Genomic DNA, 17,837 nt, shown 5'->3' on the forward strand with positions numbered 1-17,837 from the left:
AGCCCATTTGTTTTACAGTTTGCTTCAATAAACAAAGTTCCACATCATGGGCTGTGCCAGGCAGAGGCTTGTGCCTCTCTGCTTGGCAAAGTAACGGAGGTGTGTTTCTTCCTCCTGGTTGAGTGCGCACTGTGTGTCACGGTGATCTTGGTGGCTCTTACTGCGTTCCCGGAGCCCTGGAGCTGCAGGCCAGGTGTTAAGCAAGTCACAGTTCCCAGAAGGGCTCTGCTGGGAGGAGCTTAGAGGTGGCATCTTTTCTCCAGCTGCTGCTCAGTCGTGGTAAGCACCTGCAAAATGGTTGTCTGCGAGTGAGCGGTAACTTTGGATGCTGCGTCAAAGCTGTTCAGTCATCTGACGCTGTGGGACTAAACCAGTTCAAAAGGCGTTTGGTTAATGTCACTTCTGATGAGCAAGGATCAGTGTGTAATCCCAGCATTCTCCTGCCCTTCCTTCCCCAATGGCTCCCTGCTTAGGATGCCAGCTTGCCATCCATTTCTCACCAGGTAGGCTCCTGGTAACCTCCAGCTCACAATGAGAGGAGCTAAACAAATGCTTCTCAAAAAGCACAAGCTGAAACAACATTGATAATGATCTTTCATGTAGCTGAGATTTTTAGCATTTAAAATATTTACAAGAATTTAACTTGCAATGATCAGTTTGATCAGATTTCTTCTGTCACTTTTTTTTTTGTTGGAAAAATCTGAATTTTATAATCGGGAGTGTATGGACACCATTACAAAGGAACATTTAATAACTTACCTCCTTTGGCAATGGAATTTAACTTACCAGAATTTTTTTTTTTTGGTTTGTTAGACTTTAAACTTGCCATTAAAAGGACCTTTAAATATGGTTGCCGTGTGGTGCAAATTCACATCGCTAGGCGTGTCGGTGGTTTAGAATAGAATGATCACAGTGAGGAGACTGCATTTAATTGTTATAATCTTCTTTTGCAAACTATGCAATCATGAAAAGTACACTAATAAAAGAAATTCTTAAGAACCCAGATGTCAAACATTGTGGTCGTGATGTATTCTTAGTTGTTTCCTCAACTCGGGGAGGGTGTGCTTCCCAGAGATAAAAACTTGGGAAAAGGATGGTGTGACTTCTGCAGGTTGCTGTTGTGGAACTGACACCTTCACTAAAAGGCTTTTAACTGTTGAATATAATAGTTAAGGGCTTGAAGCAGGGATCACTAAGGGAGAATGAAAATATAATTACAACTAGCCTCACTCAGCTAAGTAATGCTTGAGCTAACTTGAGCTGCAGACATCAGTCTTAACTTACCAGGGGCTGGTTGAGGTTGGAAGGGGCCTCTTGCAGGCCTCAAGAGCAGGTTCCCCAGGACTCTGTCTGGTTGGGGTGTGAGCACCTCCACTGATGGAGGATCCACAACTCCTGTGGATCAACCTGTTCTGGGGGGTGGGGTGGGTGGGTGTGTTTAAAAGGAATGTTTTGCACCAGTTTGTGCCCATTGTCTTGTGCCCTTTCACTTGGTACCATGGATGTGTGTCTGTCTTCCTTATTCCCCTCATCAGCTGGTTATACGTGGGGGGTGGGGAGGAAGAGATTCCCCCCCCCCCCCCCCCGCCTTCTCTTCCCCACTCCCAGCCCTCTCAGCCTCTCCATGTATGAGAGAAGCTCCACACCCTTCAGCAACTTTGTGGCCCTGTGTGGGATTCTCTCCAGTATGTGTGTGTCCCTCCTGTTCTGGGGAGCCCAGAACTGGACCCAGCACTCCATCTGTCTCTCACCAATGCTGAGCAGAGGGGGAACTATCATCTCCATTGACCTGCTTCTGCTGTGAGTGAGTCTTGCTGGATCAACCAACCCCCCCAGGACCTTCTCTGCAGAGCTGCTTTCTAGCCAGTTGCCTGCTGTACCTGGGGTGGGTCCTCCCCCTAGTTTCAATCCATGTGCCTGCATCTAGCCCCCTATTTCATCAGCTTGTCTATGAGGATGTTACAGGAGATACAAAAAGCCTCACTGAAGTCCAGGGAAACAATGTCTACTGCCCTTTACCTGATCCATCACCCTGTAGAAGACTGCCAGGTTGGCACCTTTCCCTGTGGGAAGCCTAGGGCACAACCTCAAGCTAAAAAAAATGTCATCCCTGCTGTAACCAGTGAAGTGACTGCAGAAGTGCTCCCTCCTCTAGCTGCACTAAGCTGAGTGCAGCAGCTCCCACCTTGTGGTGGTGCAGATGCTTCCAGCCAAGCTGGTGCTGCAAATCCTGCTCCAGGGCTGGCTCCAGTTTCCATTCCAGCATTCAGTTCTACAGGCATATGCCCATCCAGGGATATGTGAGGTACTTCTGGTTTCCCTTCTCTCCCATCGTTTCTTCAGAAAATGAAAAGATTTTTCTTACCACCTTTTTCTTTTCTTTCTTGGGTTTTCTTCAAGTGGTCTTCATTCTTTCCAGGCACCTGACCAGCCTTGCTTCACTGCATCAGGCCACATGTGACTATACAAGGCTGCTGTACATCTGGAAAAAGCAGACTTGCCCCCAACACAGACTGCAGAGATGTAAGCACGCCCCTCCCTACCACAGACACCAACAGTGGGGCTGTTTATTTCACTTCTGCTACTCACTACAACCTATTTTGTTATGCTGCATAAAGGAAATGTGTGCCACAGGCTGGGGAGAGCTCAGGAATTTTAAGAGTGGAACGTGGCTCTATCCTGAGCAGGAGCAACACAGAGGACTGACACAGGCTTAAAACATGGTCCATGTTAGCTCCTCCCTCCCACGCTCCTTTACAGTGCTGCTTTTGGGTAACTGTTTACAGATCTCCATTTGTTTTCCTCCTCAAATCTCCAGAGGTGATGGCACACCTGAGTACCTAGAGCTCAGAGAGCAATTACGCTTCAGCTCCCTCCTCGTGTGCTTTGGGAGTGGCTGGGCTGTGCTAGTTTCTGTCCTTGAAGGCTGAAACTGAGTATGTGCTAATATTCTTCCCTTGGCTTAAAAATCTGCAATGAAGTCAGTGGAGAAGAAACAAAAAGCAGCCAGGTGAATGCACAGCAGTCTCCTACATGTGTTGAGGCAGTGTCACCATGTAAAACTTTGTGAAATGAATCAAAGTTGCAGCTTTAATAAAAGGGGTTAGCTATATTCAAACTGAAGCATCACAAAATAGAATCAGTACAAAAATATACATACAGTTCTTTATTAAACAACTGTAAACACTTCACTGTAAAAATCCATAAAACTTTATAAACAAACATTTTGTAAATAGATTCTATACTACAATAAAAGAATTTTAACACAATTATTTACATGCAATACTGACAAATTTGGCACTTTCTGAAAAGAAATGTACAAAACACTTTGTTGTTTAAAAAGAAATTTGAAATTATAAAAACTCAGGGCATTACTATCATGCACTTTGCAAATACCTCACAAGCACTTATGGCACAGCTAGCAGAGAGCTCCAGGCTCTCATCAAGCTCTTTACTACAAGTTCAGGTAACTTTTAATGTGCTTCCGTAAGTTTGTTGTAAAACTACCTGAACATTGTCAAGAATGAAGTCAAATGCCATATTCCAAACTGATTCCACAGATGACTGCATTAACCTAAAGGGGAAAAGGAAGAAGAGGGAGAAAATTACCATTACAGAACTAGTCCTTTTTATAATACATTTTAGTCTTCATACTGGAAAACAAGATCACAACAGCTGATGATGAAGGTATTTGGATTTGCTCTTGGTAAAGCCCTATCTCTTCAAATACACCAAGTCCTAGCTAATGCCACAGCTTCCTCTGCCATTCAGTGGTGAAATTTCTGATTTGATCGATGTCACACCAACTTGTAAATGTTTGTTAGTATTTTGCAGTGGTCGTAAGCCTGCGATTAAAGTGGTGACCTTCTGCCAACCTCATACTGAAGAATCAGAAATGGCAAGCTTCTGGATCCTGATCCTTCCTTCCCCATCCCAAGACACTGATGCTACTTTTTTCTTCCAATGAATGCCAAGGGCGATGAAGACAGTTAAATAATACGTTTGGGGGGAACTATGTTGTGTTTATTGCTAAAAATGGAACCAAATAATGGAGGCCCACAGGGAGCTGTGAGTTACCTCTATCATTTAGCTGCTACTAGAAGCAAATTAAGGAAATGCCCAGGGGGAAAAAAAAGCAGCTCTCTACTCTCAAAATCCCCTTCTAGATCACTATTACAGGAGAGCAGAGTGCTCCTATGCTTACAGCTTTGCGAGACCTAACATCAGTATTGTATGGACAACTGCCTATTATCCAACCCCGATTCCTTGTCCTACGCTGGTTACCAGGCTTTGCAGGCCCACTGCCATCAGTGCAAATCTCACATGCAGGGACCAGGAACAGGACATGGTGCTTTCTGAAGTTTTGCAAGGAATTTACTATATAGCATTCTACAAAACAGTTAGCTGCACTGTGCGTTTTGCATTTGCTAAGGCCTAAAGACATCCCATAATACAAAAGCATAGCAAAGTTTTTATATTGCTGTAGTCTTTTGGGTGTTGATTAATTCTGCGAAATAAATAGTTTCCAGATTGAAGACAGGGAAAGCTGAGCTCCATAGCTAAGTTAGTAAGCAAGCCATAAATGGAGCTTGGGCCTCCTGACTGATGGGAAGAGTAATAGAAGCACAATAAGTAATGAAAATGGATTTCATAGGTTGGAGGTGAGACAGAATCTGGATACAGCAGGAGAATGAAATCAGATGAAACAAAGGAAAGATCTAAGGTGACATGAAAAATAAATGAAAACAGGATGAAGAAAAGGGACAATGATGATAAAACCTATATCCTTTGTCTGGAAACAAAAGACTTTGTAGCAAATGCTATCAAATGCTACTATTAATTTTTTGCAAAAGTGCCTATTTCATCCGCCCAACTTCCCCCCCGCCCCCTCCCAATTTTTTTGGAAAAATATTGACACTCATCGATGGAATGTCTCATAGGTTTGTGGCCTCACATTGAAGCATCTAGTGCATAAGTGCTAACAAAACCAGTTTATAAATGTCACAAGTACTAGCAAATAAGCTACCTTTTCATGTACTTAACAACCAGATCTAACTTTTCCAAATCTTTTTCTTCTATTAGATCAGTACAATACTTCACAACCTGTAGAATGTCTTCTTCCATAGGATCTGTAATAAAAACCAAAACCAAAACAAAACAACTCTCTAAGTATACTTAGAATATAATCATAGAATAACTGGAATATAATAGAAAGAAATTCTGCAGTGTTAGCACATCTGACAATTGCTGTATTCCCATACCTCCCTCAACATCACAAGTTGTGTACATAAAAGGACTGCAAGGTCCTGAAATATCTGTCTCGTAGATCTCTTCTTTTCTTCCTTCAACAAGAAGAAATAACAGACAAGCTACTATTAGCCAAAGGGAAAAGAAATAGGGATTTAGAATGAAATGGCTGTTTTGAAACTCTTAGGAGAACAGTAACGTCCAGGGTATGAAGGATCTCACAGGTCAGATTTCCCAAGATATTAAGGCATTGCTAATTGTTTGACATAATGTTAAAATTGAAATCACAATTAGCAATGGTGTTACACTTTTGCATTATATTCTAGAATTCTTTCCAGCAGTTATTTTGCAAAAAAACCCCCCCACAAACAACTGCATTCTTTTGCCTCTAAAATGACATCTTCATAAAAGCAGAATTCCCTTTCAATAGCTTTCATCCTAGCAGTTGTAAGATGTTGGATGAAATAAGGAAAACCTCCCACACAAGTAACATCAAGGCAAAAGACAAGGGCCTGACAAATGGGTTGAAGAGAGAGCAGATAGATTTTCATGATGTTAAGCAAGAAACAGGAGCTGGCAAAAACACAGAGTAACTGAGTAGGAAGAATCAAGTTACTCCAAGATTGCAAGGCAGTAAGATTTCAAGATGACTGTGAAAAATAACCAGTGAAAGGAAGAGTGAAGGAAGAAAGTACAAAAACCCTACTAAAAAATAGTTTTCCTTGTGATGCATGCAAGATCATCACTAGCATGATATTCCATACCTGAGATAGTTGTAATCCATTCTTTCAACAACGTCTTTACATCATTGAATTCAACAGCTCCAGCTAGGTTGGGTGCTTGTGGCCTAAATGAACCAGGCTGTTCAGTCTGCAGAGCTGATGGGCCTGAAGAATCTGAAGTTGATGGAACTGCTTCCGGCTGTTCCAAACATAAAAGTTGGTAACGCTCAGTCTGACAGATATGGTAACACCATATATATACATAGATAAGTGTCTAGTAAAGAATCCAGTAAAGAAAACAAGCTGCATTTTTGAACATGATCTAAAGAAACGGACGTAGCTTTACCGAAAGCTGTTACTATTAAAAATTACCTGAGCAGCTGTTCCTTCTTGTTTCAAGAAACCATCTATTAGCTTCTGTGGGCTTCCAGATGTAGCCAGCATGTTTTTTGCAGGGCTACCAACGAGTTTGGTTTTCAAAGGACTCTGAATCTTTTTTACGGGACTGACCGGATTTTTTTTCCTGATTTTTTTCTTATTTTTCATTGTTGTATGCTTCAGGTGTAGGAAAGGATTTTTTGACACTGAAAAACACAGGAATAGTCAGTGGTTGATACATTTAAAATTTAATATTTTTCCATTGAAAGGGGGACTATCTTCCATAAAAAACTATGGATCAACTGGGACAACATAACCTAGATAAAGTGACTTAACATTCACATGCCATTCCAGATACGGGCAATGTTTTAAGCATTTGAAAAGCACTGCTAGACATTAGTGTACTCAGAGGATACTTGACTATTCACAAGCCTTTTAATATCAAGCATTTCAGTGCTTCAATATGAGCAGCTGGTGAAATCTGAAGCCTACTGGATGAATTGCTTCTCCTCCGTCAGAAGACTGTCCCACCTAGATACCCACTAAGACTTCCCACCAGTGGTTATCAGCAAAACCAGCAGCAAAATGCCCCCCAAACTGATTTTATCGTAGTTTACCAAGGAAATTGCTCTCATTCCATCATACTAATGTATCAGCATTAGTCCACTGACTATGAAATCAAGGTTTGATTATAATAATGCAGTATTTAACTGGCAATGATCCCAATGATATTTCCAACCTATTTTATGACAAAGCATATGCACAGGGAATGAATCTTATTTCTTTCTACTGATTATAAAAAGGAGACCTGGGTGATTAGCTCAGAGTAAAACCATCTGACTATCAGACATATGGTGAGATATATCATATCTCTAGTTGCCTGAAGCCCATACCAGTGCTATGGGTTTCAAGGAACCATAAGAATGCTGTCTGAACATAGTTTAACTTGGGTACTGAAGATGCACTACTTTAAATCACAAGACATATCAAGTTTAGATTCCATTCAGCAAACATATGGACATGGGCAAGTTTAGTGCCACAGTCTCAATTAATTGAATTAATTACCCATTTAAGTAAAGCTAGGCATCTGCAAAATGAGACCACAGCTGGTTGTAATTGTCAGTCTGTCAAAAATAAATACAGAAATTCAATTTAACACAGCATCTTCATAGTAGCTTTAGTTATATTTTCCAGTTTGTTAATTAGGGTTGCATAAATCTCTTTGAATAGTAAACAACTCCTATACAAACTATTGTACAACTATATATACTCACCAAAAGTGTTAGCAGGTTGCTGCTCTGATTGCTTTTGCCTTTGATCATATGCATCTTTCAGCTCTGCTTGCAACTCAGCAGGTAGTGCAGCAAAAACCTCAGGGTCCACCTGAACAGTAACGAAAGATTCATTTGATTATTTTACCAGTGAGCAACAAACACTGCTTGCTTTCCTCTAGATCACTCACATGAGAAAGGTATTTACATTTTATGCCAAGCAAAAATAAATGAGATATAACTGAAACACTAAAATGTTGTACATTTTCTTCATGTACTTTAGCTTGTAAAACCCATAAAATTTTCCTTTTAATATTATTCTACATTTATTATTTTATAAAATTATTATTTATGGGCCTATAATACACTATCTTTGTTCACCTACTTTATTCACCACTATCTTTATTCACCTACTGATATAAAGTACAGCTATATTAACAGCATAATTAAACTTAACTCAGAGAATGCTCCCTTCAAATTTCCAAACTCAAACACTGTGATAATCAGACTTTTGTTCCTCTTTTTCTTTTAACACATCTATTTCCTGGAAGCTGCTACAGTCCTCAAACAAAATATCCTTGGAAATGGTCTCACTTCTTTAAGGATGGGAAATGTAAGTCCGGCTACCTCATCTTTTGAACTACAGCAGAAGGGTTTCATTTTTTTCTCCCACAGTTGTCCACCCATTGTTTGACTGATAAAGTCCCTTCCAACTGTCCTAAGGGCTTGAATTCTAGACAGGGAATCATTTATTGCCAATTGCCATACACACCCATATGGACAAAATAAAATTTCATGTATTATCAGTTATCTTCCCTCACTGTGGGTCTGAAGCAGCAAATTAGTGACAGACTAGTCTTGTATTCCCCAATATTATTGGACTGTTTTTTCAGCTCATAATCTGCAAAATCCAATTCAAAAAAGCAAACCTATCATTTAGAGGATTAAATCTGCCCAGTGGGAGAGTGCCCTTCATTTCAGTCGTAAAATTCAGATGTGCACAAAAAAAAAATTATTCAAAACCTACTATTACTATTCTAAGGGCACAATACAATTTCTACCATTATCAGAGACACTGTATTTATTACACATCAGTATGCATGTGTATTAAAAGTTACCTCTTATTTTCAATAGAAATTTGATCTTTTTTAAACCAAAATATGTATGTTACATCAGGAAGGTAGGCTGTGCTATTCAGATAAGATGTCTAAATTATATAGATAATAAACACGAACATGTTCCTACAGGTAAAACTCATCAATTTAGCACATTTTTTCCATTTTTAGAATTCCATGTGCCAACACATATTTTGCACCACACAAAGTACGCACTAATTAAAGGAAGAAATGGGAACAGCTCTGACCTCAATTACTGCATACATTGCGCAGAACAAAGCGCTGTAGTGGAATGTAGCCAATTAAGTCCAGAGGCTGAAGTTATTTTTTAAATATAAATTTTATTTCATAGAACTATTTTTAAAAGGTTAGTGTTCTCTGGTTGAGCATTCGAGAGTCAGGAATTTGGGAGACCCTGAGACTGGTTTTTGTGTACACCATTAAATAATTCATGCAGAAATAATGCAGCACAGGAAACTGGACGTGTTTTTGTTATTCCCCCTATCACTGCCCTCTGAAAGTGTAACATGTAAAAATTCAGTTAGAAGAGCCATCAGTCAAGTTCATACGAATTCTACACCAATTAATTGGAGTTTCCAGTAATTTACTGTACAGCCAGTGTCCTAACATAGCTTTCATATAGCTGTATCACATTCACATTATAGAGAACTTTGATTTTATAAATTCATGTATTACCTCAGCATACAGCTATCAGTATTTTTGAGTGCTGTATAAATTTCCTTAGAAGGAATCTATACCACACTAAGACAATGTAAGGATGAGGTGCAAATTTGCCACCAGTAATTAACTCCACTACTACAAATATTGTTGATTTCTAAGCATCTGTAATCTTCTTGCATCCTATGCTTCTACAGCATTCAGCTGCTACAGAGATATACAGCTCTTCTACATTTTAAGATTACTTCAGCAGCTGATGGAAAGGAACGCAACCTATCTGGATTCTTCTTATGGGAGAACCTTACCCAACAAAGGACATTTTCGACATTTTCTAATGAATAAATCATTATCAACCAATTAACCTGGCACCTGATCATAAAACCACAGTTCAGACAAAAGGAACAACGGGTTGAAAACCAAACCCAATTAAGCTATAAAAAGATGTCAGGGCATCATTTACATTTGCTGAGCTGACATAGCTAAAGTACTCAATCTGGAGTGGCTTGCAATATTTCTATACCTGAAATCTATTACTACTTAGTTCACTGCATCATTTGGAAGAAAGTAATCTTAAATGTTTGTGTGCACTCATACAATAAACAGCCTCACAAAGACTTTAACAAGAAAAAAAATTGTGTCAAACTATGTTTAGACAAAGATGGTATTTTTGAATTAAGTTCAAGTTTGATTTTAACACAAAAAAAATCTTCCTGTATTAATGAACTGGTTTCAGCTTGCCTTTTTTTTTTTCCCAAAGCCTAAGGAAGCTATTCAACCATATTATTCTAGATATTAGACTTGGACCTAACTCAGAAAATGAAAATTGTAAATCTTAGTTCTCTTTTTGCCAGTAAAGAAAGCTGAAAGGTTTTCAGGAGAAAATTCAGAGTACAAGCATATGGCATTCTAAGATAGATAGTATGAATATCCCTGATAAATAAATAGGAAGTAGCAAATTCTTCTTGAACTACATCTTCAAACAAAAAGGTTGCTCTGCTAAGCTGGCATTTTTGGATCAAGTAACAGAGTCACAAAATGCATTAGGAGATAGAGACAGGAAAACCAGTGTGTTTGGGTGTGTAAATTAGGTATTTCTAAGACAATTTCAAGTAATGCGGTTACAAATATATAACAATCAATTCTCAGCTACCTAATTAATAGCTAGATAAAGCATAAACACAAACTATATGTAATTTTTATAGAAAGCAATATGCAGTTAAAATTTACCCTGAAAAAGAGTACCAAGTGGTAAAACAAGTGTGGAGGGGTGTACTTTAAAGCACATCATAATTCAACACACAAGTCCAAGATAAACTCTTGCTTATGAATGAATCTAACTACGTAATTTAAAACAGTGGGGGTATGGAGAGGTCTTATACTATTTGCACAATATCTCCATAGGGGAAACCCAAGCTGGAGTTCAGGAATAAAAACTGACACAACTGTTTTTAACAAATGAATTTGAATCAAGGTGAAGAAATTTTACCAGTAGAATAAACTACGCATCTTCCAAATAATAATTATGCATTAACTACTATTTACTGAAAATAGGTCAGGAATTTCTATCCAATTTTCTGTGGATTCTTTGCCAGCTAAGCAGCATTATGCCTTAGAAACAGCAACAAATATCTCTCTCTAAATCTGATTAGGTGATATCACTTCATTTGAGAACAGCAATGGAGCAATGCACAGCAAAAAGAAAAATAAAAATACTGCTCTGTTTTAAATGATGCGTATACAAGGTATTATATCTCTGAGTAACCCAATCTTGAATTTTTTTTTTCTGTTTACCCTACATTTGTTCAGCATCATCTTGGATTGAAGGGTGGAATATCATTAGAGGCATCATTACTGCTACCTGTTCCCCCTTGCTATTTTGAGAAACAAGTTTGCACTTTCCTCATCCTGGACACACTGTATATAAACGCATTTAAAAATTATGAAGATATGCACAATCTTTAGCCACGCCTGCCTTTCTCCTAGGAATGTAATATAAACAATCACATCTACAGAAGTTAGCAGAGGTTGGCTTTACACCATCAAAACATCCACTTAAACAGAGTGAGTCTCCTGTGACTAGCTAAGCAGATTTTAGGACTGCTTCAGACTGATGGTGCAGTGTAGCCCAGCTGCAATGCAGAAATAAGGCTATTTACACATTGGATTGTAAATGAGGAGGTTTTACATTAAACAACAGCAAAACCATAAGCATACTGCTGACTATAAATCTTTAATAAATACTATCATACTATGTTGTGACGGATCAAGTTACATTTAAAAGCATGTATTTTTAAAGATATTAAAGGACCATAAATAATTATGGTAAGTCACAGATGCTAGTAACACTGTCTCAAGAAAAAGCCGTTAACCCTTCTTATAGGTGGAAAGTTGATGTTTATTGATACCCTGCAAACATCCTACCTGTGAGAAAGCTGGCAAGGCTATCACATTAATTCCCACATTGGTATTTGGTTCTTGGAGCTCTGGTATTTGTAAAAGCACTGTTCCAACTGGTTGTGACAGAAGTGCGGTGTTACATCCATTTATTGGCTCTTTTTTGCTATCTCCGTAATTCTCTCCTTGCTGAATGGTGTATATTTGCTCTACTTGTTCTCGGAGATCAGGCGGCAGAGCTTCTAGCACAGACTTATCTAGCTACAAATATATAAAAACTTTTAGATTTTTCTGAGGAAGGTAACAGAGTTAATTTTGATCAAAAATCAGTTCTACAATTCTTGAATTTTAGGAAAAAACCATTCATTTTAATCTGTGTATGCAAACATACGTAGGAACCTGACAGTTACGCTCTGCATCAGCAAACTGTAAAAATGCTCAGTTTTATCTTTTCACAATGTTCAGTGTTCTCATGACAAATCATATATAAGGTTTCCTCTACAACTACCTAGTGATAAGGAAACCCAAATTCTGAGTTCAAATTACATAGGTAACATGTTGATATGAATACTAAATTGGTGTCTGGTACAAAGCAGTAAGCAATTAATTTCTTTCTTTATATAGTCCTAGGATAAATGTTACTAATTTACTTTAATGGTATCAGGTACGTTTGCATACTGTCAGACTCTTGTCGAAGATTTTGATAATGATATAAGCTTTAGAATCAAATTTTTGCTTGCCGTAATTAGTACTTACCATCAATTAACGACTTGAAACAACTGAAATGACCCCTCAGCACCTAGAAGTTGCTGTACACAATGACAGCTGCACAAGTGACAGAATGAATGTAATTGACAAGCAGATTTAATGCATCATTTTTCTCTACAAGTAAAATTGAGTAAAACTATGTCAATAAATGCCAGTGTTTGCCTGTAAGATCTGCTAAATTAGATTCCATAGCAGTGCTAGAAAACTTTATCTTTTACCTTTAAGAAGAAAATTTGGAATTTATGACCAGATTCTGGATTTACAGAGAAGAACTACAAATAAAAGATATTTGGCTTATGGTAACGGAGAGCTTTTGATGAAAGCTGACTATTATTAATCTCTTCAGTTATTCATTCCACATTCTGTTTGTGTTCCCTCATTCCAAATTTGCTACATATATACCTCTATAAACATTTTCTGGAAATCCTGAGTGTAAAATATTTGCTGTTGCTTGCCTAGCACATAATATGCAAACAGCAGTATGGGACTAACTTTCTCCACTCCGTCCCTGTACCAAATTCTGTATTATATTCTGTATTATAATATGGTTATAGAGCAGAAGGAAAGATAAGCATATTGTGCCATAAGGCCACAAAAGCTTTAGGAACTCTACTGCACAGTTGGTGCATTTTCTGCTTGTTCATACACATTTCCTCCTATAGGAGCATCTGAGTATATGGAGCTTCACGTTGTTCAGCCAAGTTGCTTTTAGATCCTGAGCTAGCTTGGGTATTGCATTATGGAAAAAATCGTTTTCTGCCAAAAGCATAATTGGCTTCTAAAAATGCATCAATATTTGGGAAAGCTGTTAACATCAACAAATGCTTTTACAGATTTAAATTACAGAAATCAAAATTAGAGATTTTTACAAAAAAGGTATAAGTAGATGTACATGCTAAGATACCTACAAAATTCAGTGCAACTTGCTCATAGCACCTTATAACAGATGTCTGAATAACATGAGGGTTGGAAATAAAGAGGCTCTTCCTTTGTTAAAACACCCCTCCCCCCAAACCCCACAGAAACATTTTACTTAAATAAAGATTGTCCTCTTCTCATTTAGAATCTGTACAATGTTAAATGTACATCTTAGCTTCAATATTATTTGAAGAAAATTTGAAAAAACACAGGAAGATCAATAATTAAATCTAAATACAAGTCTGACATTCTTTTAGACAGAAATTTAGAGCAGAGCCATTGTAAAAGCATATGAGGTAGTGTAAGACTAGTTGCCATTCAGTTCCTTCTCACTGACTAAAGCCTGAAGACAGATTTATAGTGTAATTAGAAGACTGGTATAGAATACATGACTTTAAGAAATTATGTGGAGAAGACTACCGGATTATTATTTGCTGGCATCTGTGGCAAAGAATATTGCTGCTGTAAAGAGGGATGGAAGACAGTTAGAAGTTCTGTCTTCGTGAAAATGACAAAAAGTACTTGTCAAAATTCTTCTTAAGCCACTCATCAGTGATTAAGCTAATCAGAAATAATTTTTAAGAGCTAACATAAAAAAAGGAAATTTACAAATCTATATCATATTATAATCATATAAATGCTGAGCATTAACTATAGAATGTGTCTAATTTCTCTGATGAAGTTCTCCTAAAGTTTATTTTGTGTTTTTTATAATTAGGCTCTGGCCTTTGGTTGTGAAAGATGGAAGGTAATTTTTTTCAGTATTTCATCCTTGGCATCTTTTTCATTCCTGGCAACTGATGGGAAGGGAAAAAGATACTGGAAAATGAAATTTCTTTCCTTTGAAAAAGTATAATATTTTTTGAGTTAGTCTACAAATGACTGCTTTTTAAACATCCTTTTATTATGGCAAAATAGTTTTGCATCAATAACAGTTTCTTACTGCACATCATACTGTACTAGAACTCTTTTTATTTAAAAAAAGTGTAACGTAACTTTTTTTGCTCTATTCGAATAAGAACAACAATCTCAAGTTATTACAATATATTGCAGATGTTTGACATTCTCAGGTTTTACCTGGGAAGCAGATGGAACCTCAATACTCAAATTAAGCCTGGATTTTACGCTGATAGGAGAATGCACGCCATTCCATTTGACAGCAGACTCAGTGTTGTTAACATTAGAATTGAGACCAGATGTGAGATGGGAACCACGAGATGGAAGAAAAGTGCAAGTTCTTGAATCAGAAGATATTTCAAGGTCCATAGCAGCCACAAATACTATAGGTACGAAAACAAAACACAGAATGATCACCTAATAGTTAAAAATACTCTGAAGATTCAAGATAGAGTGCAGGTAATTTCCAGTTTTCTTTGCTGAATAGTTTATACAATATATAGCATAATTACAACACTTTCTATTTTAAAGTATCCTTTGTTACTATTAACTTTTAAAAATGATTGGAATAATCCTATACAAAGTTTTATTTGTAGCATTTTCACTTTCAGCAGCAAAATCCACTCTCAGAGTTTATGTTAAATAATTTGTACTGGTATAATATTGAAAAATATTCCAAAAGGTAATCTATGTTGGAGCCCTTCAGAACTGATCATTATCACACATGCAAAGTACAAAGCTTACTGACCTTCCTTATGTTCTTCTTCTGAGCACTTTTTTGCTTTCTGAACATGAAAAAGATCAATAACTGAATGTGATCCACCAGGTAAGTGTCCAGATTGTACTGTTGAGCAAGCCGAAGTGGTTTTACTGATAGGAACTAACTGCTGGACTTGAATTCCAACCTAAATCCAAAATATTAATACATTCATTTTATGAAGTTTAAAAAAATATATTCAAAAAAATCTGTAATTCTTTCATAATAGCACTGCCTTCTCTGAAATTGGCTGCCTGTTGTGGGTGGAGGAGAGAACGAATAAAAGTATGTTGAAATACACATAAAGAGCCACTTTTTAAAAACTTCCCAAACAAATCCCAGGATTATCCACAATCCCACAACTAAGAAATTACAAAGATAATACCATCTTAACTTCTCTGATATAGAAAAGTGCTGTCAACAGGATCATGAAACAATGTGTTTATTATGAAATTTCTTAGACACTGACAAATAGAGAAGTACTGACCAGAAAGTTATTAGTATTAAATCTGGCTACCTGTTTTTCCTGAGGACAATCTATACTAAACACATCATTTCAGTCTACAAATGAGAAAAATAATGTTGTTTCACTTCTAGACATTGTTCTCGCAAAGCCTCAATGGATGGAAGTACTTTGGTGAAAGTAGTCTTCATCAGATGACGTGTTCCTCATTTTGAAAGACATCCTCACTTTTCATTTACTTTTAAATACCAAATCAACAAGAGTTCAAAAACTGTGTCCAACTGAGAATGCACTGGTACTTTGTGCAAGTTTACTACTAATTCTCCATAATTATTAAGAAGAAAGACAGCAAAGGAGACAGACAAGAAACTAGAAAAAGACAGGGAGAGAATTATAAATGTTTCCTCAGCTCCAAGAAGAAACTCAAGCCATGAAGCTGACTTTGCAAGGCAACATTATGAATCAAAACCCTACTTCTACATCTAGATGACCAATAAACGTAGGTTTGTTTTAGAAAGCCTCTGTGCTCCATTGAAACAAATCGCTGATGCCATAATAGTCTTATAGTGAGTTCACATTGCTATGACAAAACCACTGAGATTAGCAAGAGTGTTCTAAAATAAACCATGATTCAAAAGAGCCAGCAATTCAACTTCAAATGTGAAACCATGGGTTGGTAACTTTTCTGGCTCTAAGACTTGCGGTCTAGAGCAAAAACTCCTCTGATCTGTATCTCGGATTGGCATTACAAACAATATTTATATGAGTTTCTTAACTAATAACTGTGCAAAAGTTTACAGAAAACTCTTAAGGCAAAATAAAATTTACACGTGCTAATAGAACTGTAGAATATACAGTCTAACTTTGTTACCTCAGGCTGTTTTAGGTTGTGGATTAATCCATATCATAATAAAATTTTCTTTTTTTACATTTATGGCTTCGTAACCATGTTTTTCAAAGGTAAACATAAAAAACATAATATGATTGCATAGCCTAATTTACATAAGCTTTGTATTATCTACACTTTTGCTTAAGTTTGGTTACCGTCTACCCTGGAGAACTGAAAATTTATGAAAGACAATACAGAAGGTCGATAAAGAGAACAAATTTCAGTTTTCCCATAAACTCACCCCTCGCATGTCTGATATGTTCAGTTTCATTGTGTGAAACATATTTAGAGTTTCTTTCCCAATTACTTTTGCACTGTCTGTTGCATGGTCTAGAGTCACAGTCCTACAAAGAATAAAAAAGTATGGTTAGAAAGGAAACTATTTCACAAATCCTAAAGACAACAACAATTCTGTATTTATTCCAGAGAGGACCTCAAGAAAGACAGATTGTAATTTCTTGGCATACACTGGTTTTGTTTGTTCTGTGGTTTCTTTTTAAAGGTAATTAGAACTAAGCATGCTCTACAGAAAAAAAACCCAGATTACTTACTAATTGAACATTCTCACTGTGCAGTCTACACATTAAATTGTCAAATATAGTATGTATTTATATACATGCTGTCTATTGAAGCCAGACGAAAATGTTTTACTTTACAGTATTCATAGAAATGCACTATCCTTTGCTCAAGCTTGGTTCATACAGAGTTTGCTCAGTATTATTTCAAATGTCAATTGTCAACGTCTACAGCAAGAGTTTCAGAGGGAACTCTGAGGGAGAAGCAGGTACAGGCATGTGCACGTGGATTACAAATAACAAAGAACTTGGATTAATGGTAAGTAACTTTAAGCAACATTCCAAATACACATCTTATACTGTGGGCAATTTTCTGCAACAACTCTCACAAAACTACCTGGTTGTGAATTTTACAAATTGCCACCGAAGAGCTTGGCAGGGCGCTAGTAGTGCTTGGTAGTTCTGGATTCTCTAATGGCACATTTGAGACAGATAAAGACAGAATTTCAGGTGGCTAATCAAATGAACGTGAGTGATGTAAAGTCTTTTCACTGCGGTAACTGATGCAGTTTCAACTCTGACGGAGTGGGCTCTATGGACAAAAGGAAGTTACACCTTGGTGTTCTGACAGGGTGCCATGCTGGCAACTCACTAAACACGTTGATGGCATCTCCTTCAATTTTATTTTTGAATCTGTCAGAAACTGACATGAACATCCAAGTGATCTCCAGAAAGGTCTGATTCTGTCAATATGAAAAGGAAAAACCTTCCTGCTGTGAATGATATGAAGACCCTGAGCCTTATAGGTTAACATTTTTAAGAAAA

At 37.3% G+C, this 17,837-nt stretch overlaps 1 protein-coding gene across 9 annotated transcripts in view; it reads right to left on the bottom strand.

Moving 5' to 3' along the window:
* Positions 1-3,155: 3,155 nt before the first annotated feature.
* Positions 3,156-17,837, bottom strand: part of REV1 (REV1 DNA directed polymerase) — a 64,563-nt gene continuing 49,881 nt past the window's right edge. For 8 of the 9 annotated variants that reach the window (XM_054813685.1, XM_054813687.1, XM_054813684.1 and 5 more), the window contains 9 exons: positions 16,739-16,841; positions 15,137-15,293; positions 14,569-14,771; positions 11,833-12,066; positions 7,622-7,730; positions 6,342-6,553; positions 6,012-6,168; positions 5,027-5,129; positions 3,156-3,574 (listed from right to left, as the gene is read on the bottom strand). In XM_054813685.1, the coding sequence (XP_054669660.1) occupies positions 3,463-3,574; positions 5,027-5,129; positions 6,012-6,168; positions 6,342-6,553; positions 7,622-7,730; positions 11,833-12,066; positions 14,569-14,771; positions 15,137-15,293; positions 16,739-16,841 (1,390 nt within the window). In that variant the 3' untranslated portion in view covers positions 3,156-3,462. The remainder of the gene's footprint in view (positions 3,575-5,026; positions 5,130-6,011; positions 6,169-6,341; positions 6,554-7,621; positions 7,731-11,832; positions 12,067-14,568; positions 14,772-15,136; positions 15,294-16,738; positions 16,842-17,837) is intronic. The other variant, XM_054813688.1, reaches the window with a different exon arrangement.

The sequence above is a fragment of the Grus americana genome, chromosome 1 (assembly GCF_028858705.1).
Source record: "Grus americana isolate bGruAme1 chromosome 1, bGruAme1.mat, whole genome shotgun sequence".
NCBI classification, from domain to species: Eukaryota; Metazoa; Chordata; class Aves; order Gruiformes; family Gruidae; genus Grus; species Grus americana.